The sequence below is a fragment of the Sitophilus oryzae genome, unplaced genomic scaffold (assembly GCF_002938485.1).
Source record: "Sitophilus oryzae breed Bouriz unplaced genomic scaffold, Soryzae_2.0 scaffold_1576_pilon_pilon, whole genome shotgun sequence".
Classification (NCBI taxonomy): Eukaryota; Metazoa; Arthropoda; class Insecta; order Coleoptera; family Curculionidae; genus Sitophilus; species Sitophilus oryzae.
The window spans coordinates 5992520-5995556 of NW_022146254.1; the positions used below are offsets into that span (position 1 = coordinate 5992520).

Consider the following 3037-nt stretch of genomic DNA (forward strand, 5'->3'; position numbering starts at 1 on the left):
TGCTACAATCCTGCTTTATCCTGCTTCAAATCCCAACCCAGCCACACCTACCAATTTTGAGCTATAGTTACTTTTATTTTGGTTGCTAACTTCCCAGTTGGCAACACATGAGAAGCAGGATCGCCAAAACTGGCCCTGTTGCATCCTGCTCTAAATTTCATCCCAGCAACATTTGCTGTTTTTAAGATACAGCAAGTTTAAGTCTGATTGGTGACGTCACACATAGCAATTTTTTATTTTGTGTTTTTTTTTAAAGAAAGGTAAGTATTTTTGACGGTCAATCTATCCTTAAACTTTTATTTTTTACGTTTCGTTCCGTGCCCTAGCGGACAAGTCAGCATCAAGCTTTTATATCATATAAATTGTGTAATGAGATTATAATATTTGGCAAAATAAAAACACTAAATCACCACAATACACCAAAACACTTTTACTTTTACACTGTAATGTAAAAGTACACTGATTGTATTATATCATAATACGACCAACAGCAAACTCCATAAGACGACGCATGGTGTCATTGATGTGGTTGCATGGTGTCATTGATGACGTGCCAAACCAAAAAGTTTTTGTTAAATATCCCTATAATGCAAATTAAAAAAAAAGCTTTTAAAAATAAAAGTTTTAATCCTCTTGAGTGTAGAAAAACTACGTTCTGCTGATGTACTTGTCGCGGGTATGGTAAGTGACAGTTCACAAAGCTTAACGGTTTCCGGACACGCACGATGTAGTCCACATTCTTTAATAGATTTTAATAACTCACTAACACTATGTTTATTTAAACCCTCTGAAGTTTTGTATAAAACAAACAGTTCGGAACGCTCGGATAATTTTGTTGTAAAGAATTAAAGGCTTCTTCTGAAAGTGCATTATTTTCTTCGAAATTGACGAGTTCCAGAAATTTTAGGCTCTTAAAATTGTTAAATCTGTCGTCTATATGAGCCAAAATATTGTCAATGATTTCGTAGAACAGTTTACGAGCTTGGGTTTTTGGATCTATTTTCTTATCATTCACAGTATCTTCCGCCCGTGTTCTTTTTCTTTCCGGTTCTCTAGATAAAATGTCCAAATATTCGAATTTTTGCCAAAATTCATCAAATTGATCCCATTTTGATGAAACTATTCTCCTAAATTCCTGAATTTTTCTTATACAAAAATTTATATCACTCATTTTACTTTGTAGAACGCTAAAGAGATTATCGCAGAGTGGAAATATTTGAGAAAAAACAAGTAACAGAAAATTAAAATCACTTTCTCGTTGTAACATATTTAAATAACCGGTAGAGCACACCACTGTTTCATTATCCAAATCTTGCCTGTTGTCCATTATTTTTTGAAAAAAGTCAATAAGGGGTAGTCGATATTCAAAAACGGTCTCTACCAGTCTGCCGTTGTAACTCCAACGAGTAGGAGCTACTCTTGGTAACCTTTTATGAACTTCTTGGTCCAATGCCGTCGATCGTTTCGGAGATTTGGAAAAAAATGCTGCGAGGCCGCTTAAGGTTTGAAAAAATATTTTGCATTGTCTTATTTTATTGAGAGATTGTTGCATCACCAAATTTAATCTATGTGCCATACAATATACAAAAAGGGCTGATGGGTAAGTTTCCTTAACTTTGGCCTGTAGACCCCCTAATTGGCCTGCCATAACTGCTGCTCCATCGTAGCTTTGCCCTACTAATTTTAAACCGCAATCAAGATCTTCAATAGTTGATAAAACAATCTCATTGAGAGCCAAAGCTGTTCTTTGCATTGAGACATCAACAAAACCAAGAAATCTTTCTTTTATTTGACCTTGTTTTGTCACATAGCGGACGATTTTCGATAGTTGACTAGTATTAGATATAAAAAAAAACCACAAATGATGCTTCACTTATTTCTTTTTTAATTGTCTTTAGCTTAACTTCTCCCACACTTAAAATAAGGTCATTCTGAATTAAGTTGGATGTTCCTTTAAACCTTGTCGAATTTCCAAAATGAAGTTTGAAAACTGGGTCGTATTTTGATAAAAAACTAATCATATCCACATAATTTCCTCTATTTGTTGAGCTCCCAGATTTACAATGACCCCGAAAAGATAGCTCATGTTTACCAAGAAAACAAACTACATCTATCATTCTTTTAAGCAGCTTCCGATTTTTTTTTACTTCTTCGTTATGTGTCTGTACCGCTAATTTTTGTTGATTGTCTAACATATGCTCAATTCTTGTTTATCCAAAAGTTTTTTCTCTTACAATAGCCTGTATATGCGATTTGCTACTGTGATGCCTTTTAATTAACTTGTGTAAATTGTTTAAATCAGAAAAACCATTCTTATTCCACAAGTTCTTTTCTCTTGAAAATAAAATACACGGCCAGCAGAATAACACAGATTTTTTGTCGCAACCAGTCAGCCACTCAAACTTATTATAATTTTCCTTTTGAAAATGTCTTAAATAGAGTTTAGTTTGTTTTGTTAAGTTTTTCAAAACTGGAGTTGGCCTACCTTTTAAAATAATCTGACGTTTTTCTTCAAAACTGTAACTGTGGAATCCTCGATTTACTAAACCAAACCAAACCAAAACACTGTTATTTTATGTTCAATTTAAAAATACGAATACTAAACATTATACTAGTGACTACAAAAGTAAAAAATACCGAAAAATGTCCGTATTTTGACTATTTTGCGATCTAATTATTCAGACACGCGGGGAGCCAGCTGATTTTAATGCAAAACTACGCTAAGCCCCGTAAGCTGCATAATGGTAGCGTATCCCAGGGGGGTGACAGTGAAATAGGAAAATTGGAAACAGTCATTAGTGTCATTCCTGTCATCTCCTGACGACAAGTATGGCCGCCTAGACAAGGACAGCATTGTTTTTGTCTAACTATTATCTAACTTCACAGTTAAGAATTGACAGATTTCAGTTTCAGAGACAACTTCAGATTTGTTCTAGAACAAATTCGAAAATATTCGACGCCATTTTAATTCATTCCGTTTAGTTTCGTTTTGGAAGTTCAATTTAATATTTCGGCTGAAATTTATAAATATAAAGGT

The 3037-nt window shown here is 34.0% G+C and overlaps 1 protein-coding gene across 1 annotated transcript; it reads right to left on the reverse strand.

The window, feature by feature from the left end:
• Nucleotides 1-778: 778 nt before the first annotated feature.
• On the reverse strand, nucleotides 779-1753 carry LOC115879486 (zinc finger MYM-type protein 1-like). The gene has a single exon (XM_030896386.1). The coding sequence runs from the start codon at nucleotides 1751-1753 to the stop codon at nucleotides 779-781; it is 975 nt and encodes a 324-aa protein (XP_030752246.1).
• Between the last annotated feature and the right edge of the window lie 1284 nt (nucleotides 1754-3037).